The sequence below is a fragment of the Lolium rigidum genome, chromosome 6 (genome assembly GCF_022539505.1).
Source record: "Lolium rigidum isolate FL_2022 chromosome 6, APGP_CSIRO_Lrig_0.1, whole genome shotgun sequence".
Taxonomy (NCBI): Eukaryota; Viridiplantae; Streptophyta; class Magnoliopsida; order Poales; family Poaceae; genus Lolium; species Lolium rigidum.
The window spans coordinates 33,653,799-33,667,314 of NC_061513.1; the positions used below are offsets into that span (position 1 = coordinate 33,653,799).

General features: G+C 47.3%; 1 protein-coding gene across 2 annotated transcripts; it reads right to left on the reverse strand.

The window, feature by feature from the left end:
* Positions 1-10,258: 10,258 nt before the first annotated feature.
* Positions 10,259-12,742, reverse strand: LOC124665763. Of its 2 annotated transcripts, none has more exons than XM_047203142.1 (2): positions 11,533-12,742; positions 10,259-10,327 (listed from the first exon to the last, which is right to left on the reverse strand). In XM_047203142.1, the coding sequence occupies exon 1, from the start codon at positions 12,702-12,704 to the stop codon at positions 11,547-11,549; it is 1,158 nt and encodes a 385-aa protein (XP_047059098.1). In that variant the 5' UTR covers positions 12,705-12,742; the 3' UTR covers positions 10,259-10,327; positions 11,533-11,546. The 2 variants fall into 2 exon arrangements, 1 of the variants encoding a protein (XP_047059098.1); XR_006990681.1 differs by having other exon boundaries at positions 10,272-10,327; positions 11,495-12,742.
* Positions 12,743-13,516: the final 774 nt, after the last annotated feature.

A 13,516-nucleotide genomic window follows, 5' to 3' on the forward strand; every position in this document is an offset into this window, starting at 1 on the left:
TAGTGTGAACACCGCAAATTCTGGTGTTTTACAAAAGAGAATGTACCCTCGAAAAAGAAAAAAACAAAAGAAAATGAGACGTTGATTTTTAATCATTGCTTCCCCGCAAACTGTGGTACATTTTCAGTTTTCTCACTATTTGCTATTACCGAAACTAAATAGTTATTCCATACTTAGTATAACTGATTTTTCTAAATAATCCATGAAGTCTGGGAATAAAATTTACCTAACAGAGTTCTACATCCAAATCTTTGCAATTTCCAAATGCACATACATACATTAACAATTTTTTAATTGAATTATGGCAAAATATCCTCATTTTTCATTATTTACGGAGAAGTTTAATGGTTTCACACAAAACTATACCTAGACATGGTTAGCCCGGCTAGGACCGGCGCCCCCATATGGCCGGCCCACTTTTTTTTATTGAAAACTTCATGAATTTAACTAGACACCGAAATTCATTGAAATTAAAACAAAATCTTGCAAAATTTAAACTAAACATTATTTAAAAACTAAATTATTTGAAGTGCAGTAGGCCTTGCTCTCCGCGCCACCGTCATCGTGGTCGTTGTCGGTGGAGAAAAATGCTTCGTTGAGGCTGTCGTAGTCCTCCTCCTTTGGAGCCGGAGCTGGTGTCGGTTTTGTCCATGAGGTCGACGACATTGCCATTGTTCGTCGCCGACCAGCACTCCGCGAACCGATTGTCGCCCATGCAGTACCGTGTTGAACATGCAGTTCAATAGCACCGCCTGGCCCGACGTGTCTTCCGGGTCATTCGGCACACAGTGCGACGCCTGGATCTCAAGCTTGATCTCCCACCATCGATTCTCCTTCGGTGGCGGTGGAATAAAGCTGGAGGTACATGCGCCCACGCGGCGGCGAGTGCTCCTCCCTTTCTTCGGGCAAAGGGGCGCCGGTGCCGAAGAAGACCCACGCGGTGCGTAGCGGATGACGATGTTTGTCGGCGCGTCGTGGTGGCGGATGCGGTGAGGAACGCCGGCGTTCCCCTCTTCGGATGAGCGTGAGCCCGGCCGCAACTGCGCGGAGAAGAACTCTCCTCGGCAAACATCATCGCGAGGAAGAAGGTAGTCGTGCGGGACGAGCATCTGAATGGCGTCTTACCCATGCCATCACGCTCGCCGGCCGATGCGGTTGAACCGCCCGGTGTCGGGCTAGAGAAACGGGTGATCTTCGTCTCTTGTTCGGGCTGGAAGACACGGAGCCAATCCCGACTGTTCGGCGCCCATGCCGGTAGTCGCCGTCGTCAAACCCCTTCGCAGGTGCCTCCTCCTCGTCCGAGGTCACCTCGTTGTCGGATGGTGATGGAGAGCGTGCTGGCGATACGGAGTGGGTGCATAGGTGCGGCGGATGCGACGGAATTCCTCACCGGAGTGTGCATGCGGCTGCGGCGGAGTGGTGGAGCGGCGGAGGAGAAGTAGTATTTCTAACTCGTACCCACTGCATCGACCTCTATATATACCGGCCGAGCCGACGATTTCACGGACCCAGTGAAATGTTTACGGGCCAGACCGCGAATTGGGAGCTAATCTGCGACGCAAACCTAGCGAAACTGTAAATCAACAAAAAAAGATATTGGTTTGGCCCATTTTACGTGTTCTGCTAGAGTTGCTCTAACAGGAATTTACGCGTTATCGTGCTCCGCAACAGCAATCTGCATCATCTCGGCTTAAACAGCTCCAATAGCCTATGGATGAGCAAGAAGAGGTGTGCTTGAGTTTCGTCATGTGGCGCATACGTGCGTTCGAATAAGATGGATGTCACGGCGGGCAAAAAAACCGATGACCGAAGACCGAAACCGAAAAGACTGAGACCGAAACCGAAAAGACCGAGACCGAAATGACCAATAAAATATTGGGTAAAATTTTTTATAGACGGAATTAAGTTTGGTCAATTCGGTCATTTTGTTCTGAGTAGCCGAATAGACCGAACTAGCCGAATTTTACGTAAGACTGGCCCAATCTTTAGATTTTGTGATATGTGTGAGATGTGATATTGTTGAATTTTTATAAACTTCTCTAGCGTTGTTACATTTTTGTTTAGATTATTGAACATTTATTCGTGTCAATTGATAATAATATATGCCAATGTTTTACTAAATAATGTATAAGTTTCAACGTCGATCACACTGTTCGGTCACCGAACCCAAACTATTGGGTACCCGAATTTGTCAGGTAGTAAAAGTAACAAATATATTTTGGTCTTCATTTTTTTGACCGAATTTGAAATAGAAATTTGAAAACCAATTTTTTGATCATGGCGAATGCCCACCCCTAGCTGGATGGCTCATCACGTTTACACAGTAAGTGTGGCCCACCTGCATATCGACTAAAAATGTGACATAAAAGCTGGCACAGCTGAACTGATGGTCCCAGCGTGCCTTACCTGCTGCAGTTCTACTGTCTCTAGCCTACGTATTCCTTCGTATATTATATTCCAGCTGCTTGTATTCCGAAGAAATACATTCTGGCACAGATTTCAAGGCCCAAAGCAACAAATCACGCATAGCCACCTGGTGAGAGCACTGATGCCCAGGAGCACGGAATCCCCTTCCTATGGCAACACTTAATAGTGTACCTAGAATGGCACCAGCTGTTACAATGCATTCAGATGCCAAGAAACAAAACTAAGCTGCAGCCATAGTGTTATGGATGCTGGCTCGAGAGCCATCGTCGACCTCAGATTACATGATGTCGTGGCCCTAATGTCTCCGCACGTAAATTACAGTAGTCAGAAGCAGCATACAGAAAAATGCAATGCATTAGCCAAGAAAATACCCAAACTGCAACTTCAAAAGGCTAGTCCAAAAAACTCAGAAGAGAACAATTCGCGTGCCTGTGTAAGGGAGTATGAGCTGATTGGTCTGCGGCTCCAAAATCATGCCATTCTATTAGCCAGAAATTACTTATAGAATGGGTGCACTGTTGCACACTGCAGCATGCACCAGCAGAAAGCAGAACCCATCAATTTACTCTCTGGTCAGTCTTCAACATTCACCTGTTGGAACCACACAGATGTCAAATTTGCAGTCCAGACCGTATTCAGATTACACCCCGGCGGTGAATAGCAACAGCGTGCAACATAACTGGAGTGCAGAAGCACCTCGTGTGGCCATTGGCGGTGTGTGGCGCAGGTAAAGAACAGACGAAGGGAACAAGAATAGGAAGGCACAGAAATGATGGGACGCAAAAGAGCTGATTTCCACATCGATCTCAATGTGGCGTGGAATCTCTCAGGGCATCTCCAACCGGGCGACCCATCCCGCGCCCGCGCGTCCGGATGGGTCGAAACGGACAAAAACCCGGCCCAACGCAGGGACGCACCGCAAAAGCGGACGGCCGCGGCGTCCGGAACGACGCAAATCCGGCCCAAATCTGGGCCGGGTTTGCGTGGCCGCGGATGGCACGCGGCGTCCTCGCCTGTCCGCCCTGTCCGCGTGGCTGGCCCACCTGTCGGTGCCCCAGTCCTATTAAATGTGGATCGGGAAGGGGACCTGTCCCTATCCGGTCCCCACTTTCCACTCCGGCCGCACGCGCGAGCTCGAAGCTTCCGCGCCGCCATGGCCCCGAAGCGCGAGTTCGAGCCGTCCGCCAACGACCACGAGGCCGGCGGCAGCCGGCAAGTCGCGCCGCCGGCGTTCGCAATGGGGCCGCCGGCGCCTCCCGGACGCGAGCGGATCTACGTCACCGTTGCGGTGGCGCGGATGTTCCGGGACGCCGGCGTCCCAATGCCGTGGGGGACGTGCACCTCCCCACGGCCGGCACCCGAGCCCGGATCGGGTTTCGGTGCCGCCCATCCCGGGCTCCGGCCGCGCCCGCTACGCCGAGATCCGGAGGCGCCGCGCTCGGCCGCCGGCGGACCTCCAGCAGGACCCGGCGTACGGCGACGCAAGTCCCAACTGGGACTTGTGGTTCGAGGTGGAGCACGATGCGCGCCGGCGCACGTGCTTCACATCCGCGACGGCGCGGCCTCGCGCGCAGCCACGCACACCTGCCAGGCGGGCAGGCCGCCGCCCCGGCGGGCTCTACATCAACGAGCCCGCGCCCCAGCCACAGCCGCAGCCGCAGCCCCAGGAGGAGGCCGACCCGGAGCTGCAGGCGGCGCTCGCGGCGTCCCGCGAGCAGCTGGACCTCGACGAGCTGGCCAAATGGCCGCACCTCGCCGAGGCGCTGCGCACCTCCGCGCTGGAGGAGGCGGCCAGGAAGGCCCAGGAGGACGCCCAGGCGGAGGCGTGGGCCTTCCTCGACCTGGCGCACCGTCAGGAGGAGGCTACGCGTCAGGCGGCGCCTGGCGGAGGAGGAGCGCCGGGCCGCGCGCCTGGCGGAGGAGGAGCGCCTGGCGGAGGAGGAGCAGCTCCGGCAGGAGTCCGCGCGCAGGGCACGGCTGCGCAGGCCGGCGAGCCCGCCGAACCCGCACTCCGCCTGGGAAAGGGCGCGGTGGGAGCCCTGGCCGGAGTCCCCGGTGCCCTCCGGCGTGTCGAGCCGGAACAGCGCGTCGCCGCCGGGGGCGTCGTCGTCATCGACGCCGACGATGACGAGTACTACTGGGGGTAGTACTGCCGGCGGCCACCGTGCTCGCAAACCCTATCTAGGGTTTCTTCTTTTTTTTAGTTTAAAGCCCATATAGGGCTTTCTTTTGTGTAAAAATTGCCCAAAATAAGGCTAAGTTTAACTAACCAGTAGTTTATATTTATTTTGTGCTGTTTTTATTTTTCATTTTCATTTATGTTTTTTTATTACATATGCGGTGCGTCCGCGCGTTGGGCGCAGCATGCGACCCAAACGGACACGCGGACGCGGGGCGCTGTCCGGGTGTCCGTTCGGCCACCCAAACGGCCCAAAACGGACGGCCCAGCACGTCCGTTTGGGTCGCCCGGTTGGAGATGCCCTCATATGCCTGATGCCATATCAATCTATCATCTCAACTTCCCAAGACAACATCATGACAATGGCTCAGAAATCACACGAAACATAGCACTGCTAGTACTGTACTATACTGTCAAGAGAAAGTTAAAGGATACCCCAGTTCTTGCTGTAGAAGCAACAAATACGCACGACCTGCAACCAAGGCGAGACCGTGGGTTCAGTACAGGGTTTATCCAATGTCAGTGTTCTTTCTGGATTCATTTTCTTAGTCAAGCCAATTTGCACGTACCGATCGACTCAAGAGGGCACAGATTAAATATTCAGTTTACAGTACAATTGTCTGGAACCCAAGAGATTAGCGTATGATTGATCAGCCGACAGTGGTGTTGTCATTGTTAACACAGAGGCTGGCTGCTGGAGCTAGACGGACGGAGGGCTCTGGTATAGCCCGTTCACGTGAAAATGTTTGGTGAGCTGCGACCGGAGACCCCGGCTGGGGAAAAGGTTCCAACGCCTGAACTGTGAGCCTGTGACGTATACTTCATCTGTCCTTTTTCCTCCCAATTATATCCGGCACAGTTGGAAATTTTCCTACAACCTGTAAAAAACTCTACATCCTGATGTTCCTGCAAAGACACATTTTAGTTCTAGATACATCCATATTGAAGTTAATTAATATGAATCGGAGGGAGTAGCTTTTCTGCCCGAATGTTAAATATTGTCCTCGCATGCTTTTAGGTGCCTAAATGCACCTCTTGAGATCGCCATTGAAACACTCAAAACCCTCGGAATAATGCAAAGGCTACTATGCATATTTGAAAATAGCAAACTGCAAAAAGATATTTGAGTTAGATCAGTCCAGCCTATAATTGCTAAGCATCAGAAACACCTAGGCATTTTACATCCATGTATCTTCCTCTTAAGGAGAAACACTGCAGCTAAAGCCTCTGAATCAAATCTGGCACTTTTTCAGGAAAACCTAATCATTAGCGCAGAGACACGTCTGCTGCAATACATCAAAATAGAAGTGTTCCCATTGAGCAATTATCAGGGGCATACCAACACAGCAAAGGAAATAAAAGAAATGTTATAGCAAATGGAATTTGCTGAACATCAGAACTCATTACATCAATATGAACATGGTTAATTCTTTAGTTGAGCTAGCCGTGTGTAACTGCTGCAACTAAAATGCATGTACCCAAGATTAGTTGACAACATTTCATAATAAATCCACCCAGAGAACTTCAAGATAAGGGAAAAATAGATCACATTATAAGGGGTTCGTGCCAGCAGTAGCTGGAACGGTAGGTGCAAGCTCCCATCAGGTATTTATCTGAATATCCTAAGGAACAAGAAAAATTGAACACCCCTGTATTCATCAGATTAGTTCACCACTGTAGTTCCCATATCAAGTATTCATCAGTTTACCCTAGTATTGTTATCATTACTGGCAAATCAGGGGCATAGAACATTTTCCTAAACAGGAGAGGGAGAACCTCCAAAATTACAGAAATACTCTTTGAAAAGCAATGTGTTCTTACAAGAAGATACGATAAATAGCCAAGCATTTCAACACCCTTTGTTGTTCCTTCACTAACGTATACTAATAAGTAAACCCTCCGATCAGAAAAGATCGACGCAGCGATCGTGTTACGATAGGCAAAGCTAGCATACAGTTTGCATCGATTAAATGCAATGGGAGGTAGTAGGAGCCAATTGGTCAATAAAATAAAGCAAAGTCAACTCCTTAGCCTAAAAAAATGAAGACATGAGGCAGATCAATCGGTAAGTATTCCAAAACCAGAACAAAATGACTTGGGTAAATTTAGCATCCACAAACACAGTAGACCCTTCAACCAAAAAAGGTACCGAAACAAGCATATATTTCATGCAACCACATAGCAGTAAGAGCTTTTGGTCATCTTTATACACAACGATGAAAAACAAGAAGACAACTGGCTAATACTTGGTCCTGATCCACTTCATAGATATTGCAACTCATGAGAATACGGAACCACTGCAGAATGTTGACACTCCCCGGAGACACTGGATCACACACCAATCTCCTCTGGCACTACACCATGGGAAACATAGCTCCTCCTTAGCCAAACTAGTATTCAAAAATCTGCCTACACTAGAGCCATTACTCAGTGCTGTCAAAAGTGGCCAAAACACATTCTTCTGGCTTGATAGATGGCTTCTACCAGAGCCACTAGCTCAAACACACCCAACAATTTTCTCACATCACACACAACACCAAGCACTTGTCTGTGATATTCTCCAAAATGGGGTACATCATGGACTGCGAAATCAACTCTCTGACGCGGCCACGGCCGAGCTTGCCTCTCTCATGTCTCTTCTGCAGGAGGTTCATCTCACACAGGGGCTGGATTCTAGGATAATGCTGGATGGCTCTAAATTCTCCAGCAAGAATGCATACCTCAATCTGCAAGACAGCCAAAGGGATGATACTACTTCCCTCATCTGGGAATCAAGAGCCCCTGCCAGAGTTAAGATCTTCGCTTGGCTCATGCACCTCGACAAACTCAACACCAGACAGAAACTGCACCACAAAGGACTCCTCGACTCTCCTTTCTGCCCAGCATGCCCACATATAATCGAGGATAAGATGCACCTTTTCTTCGAATGCACGGTGGCTCAACAGATCTGGCTGACAATTGGACTACAGCCTCTCCATGCAGGGAAAATGCAACCCTCTAGTCAACTACCGCCGTCAGTTTGGCCAACGATACTACTCGCTATCCTTTGGAAGATTTGGGACACCAGGAATGCGTTGGTATTCAGGGACCAAGTCCTGACTCCGTCTCAGTCTATAGCTAATGTAATCTCTGATCTATCACTATGGCTACACAGATTCAAAACTCCCAAATTCAAAGAGGACACCATGTCATGGCGAGACTACCTCTCCGCATGTAACTCTATATTTCAAACTTAAACCTTTTATGATCAATGAAATTCAGGTGGGGATCCTCTCCCCCTGGTGAAAATTTCAAAAAAAAAAGAATACGGAAGCTATTCAGAAGCACAACCTCACTTGACGGTTGTCAGATGAAAAGCGGAGCGTTCACGTCATAACCTTCTAGTGCGGTGAAGAAGGTATGCTGAACAAGAGTTTGTTTCAGCCGATGTTTGGCAAGCATACAGGTCTTGGCCATCATGACGGAAGCTAGCAACCAAGTTCGCTGTTTGTGTCAACGCAACACAGCCACTGGCCATAAGTGACCATCACGAGGATGTCACTATCCCCCGACACAACCCTTACATCCCACGGGTCATCCAGCAATCCCAACTGCCCCCTGATCCTTGCCGCCAGCACTTCGACACGGTAATTGCAGTCCCAAACCTCGCGCTCTTAGTCCTGCAACACCCATATATCAACAGTTTTCATGGCATCATCACATCTATAGATACCGAGCGTGCCATCTTCAGATTATCCGGTTTAAAACCTTCAGGTTATCCTAACTAAATTTCTGATAATCCATATCCGCGTGCTATTTGCTATACCAAATCCTATACCGTATCCGGAACACAACTCCGAAATCGGTATCCTTGTCCGCCGGATTCTTTAATATAGGATATGTATATCTTAAAACAGAATCGGCGCCGGTTTCGATGCAGAAATTATCCTATCTATTTACACACCTACCTAGACAATAGGCAGGGAGGGTTGCCAACGATGGTGGGCGAGGAGGATAATCAAGAAGGGGAACGATCTTGTGTTGGGCTTAGCTCTTGTTCTCAGCTGGGCTGGCTTAGCCAAGACCTGGTGTGGGCTAGCTGGCTAAATCGAGCTGCACCTGCACTAAAATAAAAAGAGCGATATTGGACACTCGGTGCAGCTTATGAGTAGTGACTGATGGATCTATTGCGTCAGGCATGCCGATCAGTCAGCTCGGTTGAAGGACTGCACTGCAACCACGCGACGAAAATAAGTTTGGACCATAATGCAATGTATTTGACATAACGAGTAGTGCTCCAAGCTCTTCTAACAATCTGGTGAAGCTAGCAAGTGAACAAACTGAGAGTGATATTTAGCTGAAGATCCACTTACCAGGATCTCAAGAATCCCACCAAGTCCAGGCCCTCCAGGTGGTACCATGCCACCCCACCCTGCTCTCCAGGCCCATACTGATCCATTCCGCCATCAGTGAATGCTAACTGCAAGCTTCACGAGAACTCAACCAGGACATAATCCTGCTTCAGAGAACAAACCAACTAACCAAGACTTGATGCAGCTGTGAGGGGAAGAATTTATAGATGTAGCTTCGCATGGAACTGCCGTTCCATGGATCTCCAGCTGCTCTCCCTACAACAGAAAACAGTTTCAGGTCCAGAGACTGCTCGACCACCAGTTTCGTATCGCAAACACACGTACTGAATCAATTAATCTGGATGGTGAACTTAGTTTTACAACTTCTACAAACTTACTCCTACTTATTGTCACACAACAGGCCTGGTGATGTACCTGGGATATGAACAAAATGTGGGACCTAAGACAGACCATGGCAAAGCATTTTAGTGCTTATTAGTAAAAGCTTCGTTTCTTGATCTGAGTGCTTGACATATTATTCAGAGAAGTTCAGTGATTGAGATATTAGTCACAGAATTTTAGTCTTTTAGATATTAGTAAAGCTAGTAACTATGATCAGAGTGCTTGCTTCTACAACTATATTGTCACACAATTGGCCTGGTGCTTGTCCATGTTTCAGGCATGAACACAATGTGGGACATGAGCCTGACCATGACAAGCCTTTTGTATGCTTATTATATCCCATGGAGCATTAGCCATTAACATGGTTAGCAGGTAAATTCAAATAACAAGAGATGATCCCAAACAATGCAGCAGAAAAAAGGTGTCCAAGGCTCCAAGCACAAAAAGGTATTCCTAGAATTTTCAAGTTGCAGTACTAGTCTTCTCTACATGAATACTGCAACTCCTCAGAACGAGATAAATATAACCTTGTTCAATTCTCAGTTATTAGTGTCCATATGATCTACGTAACTAGATGCAACGGAATCATGACGAAAATTTAAGTTTAACATAACATTTCACTGGTAAACTGACTTATGATGCAACCATTTAATTACACGAGTAGTGCTCCAACCATCTTCTAAAAATCAGATGCAGCTTGCAACTCAACAAATAAGAAACCCTAACTCTCGATCAAGCACAGAATACTGCAGGTTACGGTGAAGAGTTCCCGATCAAGAACCAGTTTCATGTCGTGGACACAAGTACTGGATAAATTAATCTGGATGATGAACTTGCTGATATAGTGTATTACATACATGGTGTAAAATTTAACAAGGTAGGCACTCCAAATATTTTGTCTCACAAGTTTATTCTTCCACCGAAGAGGCCATGTCAGTAACACCCAGCTGACACCAGGCAGCCAAAGTTCGAGCAGCTGAGCAACTACCTGCAATGGCACACAATACATGCAGTAAGAATTTATCAGAGGGCTTACTTTTCACAATTGCATGTACTTTCGTTACACAATTGGCCTGAGACATGAGCCTGACAATCAGAAACCTTCCCTATGCCTATTGGTACAAGTCATGTTTTCCAAGACTTGTGTTAAGATTGAACAACTCATGAAGCACCAATCAAAAAAATCATATCATCCTTTAAATGGTTACCAGGTAAAGCAGAGACCATTCCAAACAATGCAACCAAAAAGTTGTGTTAGGATAGCACAAAAAAGGTATGCATCTAGACATAGAATTTTAGGCTGCAGTACTAGTCTTTTCTACAGGAATACCACACTTCTTATTGGAACGGGACAAATATTTGTTTTCATTTCTTGCTGGAACACTGAGCTTTGTCTGTAATAAGACCCACCTAACCAGTTGGAACAGAGTCATGAAGAAAAATGAATGAACACAGAGCATTTCATCGAGAAAGTGACTTAGGATGCAACTATATATTTAGCGAGTAGTATTCCAGCCGTCTTCTAGATCAGATGCAGCCTACAAGTCAACAAAGAGGAAATCCTGTTTCTTTTCTTCATCAGCTACAACAAAGGGTGGATACAGGCAAAATATTGACTATTACAAAGATCACAAGATGTAAAGGTAAAGCCAATTCTTCAGTTCAAGGAATAGGGAAATGAGGCATATAGATTGTCAACAATTGAGTACTAACAAAAAGCACTAGGTAAATAAATGATAAAAGGCAAAGGCAATTTCTCATCCCAATGAATGGACACTAGGCATATAGATTGCAAACAATTGAGTACTAAGAGAATGCACTAGGTAAATAAATAAATTCCCCAGCCCAACGAATAGGGACATCAGGCATACAGATTTCTAACAATTGACTACTATTAAGAAGAACCCCTAATACAAAAACAAGGCAAAGCCAAGTCCCCAGCCCAGAAACATAGATGCATGAGGTGGATCGTTTGGTAAAATTTTCAAAAGTAAAGCAAAACGACTTGGTGAATTTAGCATCAACAGGTCACTTCAGCCCAAAAGTAGGTGGAAAATATCATATATTTATGTAGTCACATAACATTCAGATCTTCTGATCATAACCTTATGTATATCAATACAAAAAGAATAAGAGGAAGCCAACAGGCTCATACTTGATCCATGATACAGCTAGGTCATTGAGAATAACCACCTCATTAGCAACCGTCAGACAAAAGGCAAAGCATTCACAGCATAACCTTCAAGTGCCACGAAGAAATTATGTCGAACAAGAGTTTGCTTGAGCCGAAGGTCCCAAGCATAGATGTGCTGGCCATCACGATGGAAGTTGTCAACCAGTTTGCCATCAATGTTGATATAAAAAAGCCACTCGCCATGACTGACCAGCAAGAGGACTTCACCTTCCACCGACACAACGCTGGCAGTCCAATTGTGATCCAACCATCGAAACCGCCTCTCGATTTCTGCGGCCGGCAATTTGATGATGTACTCCCGCTCCCAGACCTCGCTTTCGTAGTTCTGCAACACCCATATGTAAACAGTTTTCATGGCCTTGTCCAAGCTATAGATGCCAAGCGTGGCATCCATCTCAAAGATACATGACCTTCCAGGAACATCTGGAGCACGCATCTCCCGGAACGACTCGGATGTGGTGTCAAATACTATTACCACTTCGCTTCCAGCGTGATATTGCTGTGGGTCACTCTGACGATGCACTGGGAACCAATGCAGGCTATCACGGACCAAGGCAGGTGTGTGCAAGTAGGTTGATTCAGCAGCCACTGGCCCCCCGATGTACCTCGGCGGCTGGTCGGAGCCCAATGCGAAGATGTAGCAGCCAACTTGACCTTCATGTAGCGGATCGGTGAGAGTCCGTTGCAGTAACAGCCGGTACTCGTCGGTAGCGCGGTGCAGGTACATGCCCAATAAATCGAAGTCCGACAGTTGCAGGAGGGGAGCATGCTGACGCGTGGCCATATTAGAGACGGAGTAGCAGGTGCCTGTCGCGCCGTGGTTGGAGAGGATGAGGAGGCCGTCGCAGCAGGCCTCCAGACAGGAAGAATCTTCAAGATGGGCAACGGGTTGGAGCCGGGCGTCGGCAGCTCGGTGATCGAAGGCGAAGAAGTATTGGTGGCGGTCGTCGCCGTATCCGGAGCTGCAGACGACGGGGAGTCTGGGCTGCCGGCCGTGGTGGACGAGGAGGAAATCCCGGCTGGAGGTGCCGCGGCGCCAGTCGCGGCAGACGGCGCGGCAGCGGAGTAGGGATCTTGGGGGAAGGCGGGTGAGGATTTCCCAGAAGATGATCTCCTCCGGGAGGCCGCGGGTGGGAAGCGTTGCTCCTCCCGTCCTTGGGGCCTTCGCCATTGTCGCCGGTGGGGGATTCGATCATAGAAACAAGATGAGTTTTTTCTCTCCTTTGTCAAAATATTTTTTCTTTTCTGAGGGAATTCTCCTTTCTGAGGGGTTGTGGTGACCTTTCGGAAAGAGATCTCCTTCGGAAACGACATGAATGGAACTGGGCTGGGCTTAGCCCAGGTGAGTTTTCCAAGTTAAGAAAAAAGATCTTTGTCATGGTCTATTGTATTTTCTGAACTGAATTAATAAAGCCAGATATACAATAAAAAAATGAAGCCAGTTTGTGGTTGTAATAATATACTAAGGCATTGTGAAAGACAATGCAACTGACTATCATCATTGTCTGTACATAACAATTTACTGAACATTCTTTCTGAAATAAATTTCATGAAAAAGAAATCGCCACAACCTCAAAAATTGTGTGAATATCTTACACAAACATTTTAATTGACAGTCATGAACATTTTCATATAGGCATAAGATTTTTTCCTACACAATGTTTTTTGTAAGAACATACTAAAGTAACTAAACCTGATTCTACAAATTATTAGAGGGGTTATATGCATCAGCCTCAGCCCCAAGTCATACTAAAGAACTAACCGTCCATATATTCTAACCAATGGATAAAAGTTATTTGGTACTGCAAGGTAGATGTTTAGGAGTATTGCGAAAAAAAGTTAAGGTCTGCCCTGATTTGAAGGGTAAACCAGTAATTTCCGTGTATATTAAGGAGTTTCCTACTCCCTCTGTTCTAATGAATAAGATTCATATTTTTCTGTAGAAAATCAAACCAAGTAAAGTTTGACCGAACTTTTAGGAAA